General features: G+C 36.0%; 1 protein-coding gene across 1 annotated transcript; it reads left to right on the top strand.

Moving 5' to 3' along the window:
• The first annotated feature begins 319 nt into the window (after positions 1 to 319).
• LOC115949728 (protein DMP2-like) lies at positions 320 to 1,597 on the top strand. Its single transcript, XM_031067017.1, has 2 exons — positions 320 to 408; positions 1,060 to 1,597. The coding sequence occupies exons 1-2, from the start codon at positions 320 to 322 to the stop codon at positions 1,595 to 1,597; spliced, it is 627 nt and encodes a 208-aa protein (XP_030922877.1).
• Positions 1,598 to 1,833: the final 236 nt, after the last annotated feature.

Here is a 1,833-nt window from a genome sequence, read left to right as displayed (position 1 = left end):
ACAAAGAAAAATCTTCCATCAAAAAATCATCTTCACCAAAGTCAACCATATCCCCAAAAATCACATCCCCATTATTAGACTCTAATGTTGATGATAAGACAAACATGTGACCCTGTGATTCAAATGCCATCGTTCGATTCAGGTAAACAAGACAAATTTTTTTTTTTTTTTTTGATGAGGTAAACAAGATAATTAGAGGATGATGATTGGATGTGAGCAATATCATTATGATCACTAGGAATCTCTACCTTGTCTTCCTGCTTTATGGAGTATTAAAAGGATGTGAAAAAGGGGTTGTCATAGCAAACTGCAAACTATTATGTTGGCTATTGTGAAATCGATGCTTGCTACGAGGCTTCTCTATTTCCAAAGCAGCCACATTGGCATTGCCATTCCATTACCATTGATGTGAATGTTGTTGTGATTATAACCATTACTATGCCTCTCCATTGAACCCATAGATAAAATTCGTTGAATCCTCTCTTCTTTGGGGCATTCTAATGGAAACTGCACAAAGAAAACCCTGGACTGAGACAACACCCCTGATAACGTGGAATTAGTTATGGTAAGTTTTTAATTAAAAAAATGCCACATCATTAAAAATAATGCTAAGTAATTGTTCCGTTAGTCACGTAATTAACACCACTAACAGCAGCTGACTGATTGGTGAAGAAAAAGTGGTAGGTCAATATAAAAGTGACAGATAGTCAATTACAGTCTACCACGTAAAAGAGTTAGGGCAAAAGTTGTGAATTTATTTGTGGTAGTACAATAACTCTTTGTAATATTCTCAAGAATCTCAACCTCACTTTTATCCCTTAATTGAGTAATAAATCATGAAAACTGTGTCTGGCATTATAAATTAAAAGTATCATAACTTATTTGCTACTTGCATGTCCAATAACAAAAACCAAAACGGAAAAGCAAAACCACTCTTCTTGAAGAGTGTGGTTTTGCATATCCCTCACCAAAGCACTACCAAAACATTTCCAAATGAGTTCATCCCCCCCAAACAACCATAAAAGACAAAACATTATCAGGTCTTGAGAACCTCAACAGGGTCCTCCCAACTGGTACTGTCTTCTTGTACCAGTTACTCAGTCCTGTCCTAACCAACTATGGCCAGTGCAGCGAGACCGTCTACAAGTATCTCACTGCCACTCTTGTTGGTATGTGTGGCTTGTCTTGCTTCATTACTTCATTCACTGACAGTTATGAAGATAATGGGAAAACCCACTACGGGTTTGCAACAACAGCCAAAGATAAACTTTGGCCCTCGCCTAAGGACAAGAAAGTCAAAGTCGATCCACTTGGCTTTAAGGACTTTGTTCATGGCTTCCTTGCCGTGTTTGTGTACGGGGTTATAGTGTGTTTGGATAGAAATACCGTGGATTGCTTCTATCCATTGTCCGAGTCCCAGCATAGGGCTTTGCTCGTGGTGCTTCCTCCGGTTGTTGGTGTGATTTCTAGTGTGGTTCTCTTGATATTTCCTAACAATCGTCGTGGAATCGGATACCTTTCTTTAAGTAAATCTTCAAATGATTCCAACTCTGGTGCCGAAGGAAGTCTAAGGGAAAGTTTGGTTCACTGTATATAGATCACATTAGGAATAGTAATCTTTATTACTAGGAATATAAGAAATTGTAATGGAATAATTATTACTATTCATAAGTTTGGTTATTAGTTGTTACACATGGATAGCTTGTAAAAGATGATGAATAAGGAAACTTTATATTTTTGAAAATATATTAAATTTTAAAACCTATTATATGCACTAAGAAATAATTATTACATCTATTTTAAAGAAAAATAATTATTTTTCAATTTAAAGTA

The sequence above is a fragment of the Quercus lobata genome, chromosome 6 (assembly GCF_001633185.2).
Source record: "Quercus lobata isolate SW786 chromosome 6, ValleyOak3.0 Primary Assembly, whole genome shotgun sequence".
Classification (NCBI taxonomy): domain Eukaryota; kingdom Viridiplantae; phylum Streptophyta; class Magnoliopsida; order Fagales; family Fagaceae; genus Quercus; species Quercus lobata.
Note: the sequence above shows the minus strand (reverse complement) of the source record. Positions and strands in the feature narration are given on the sequence as shown.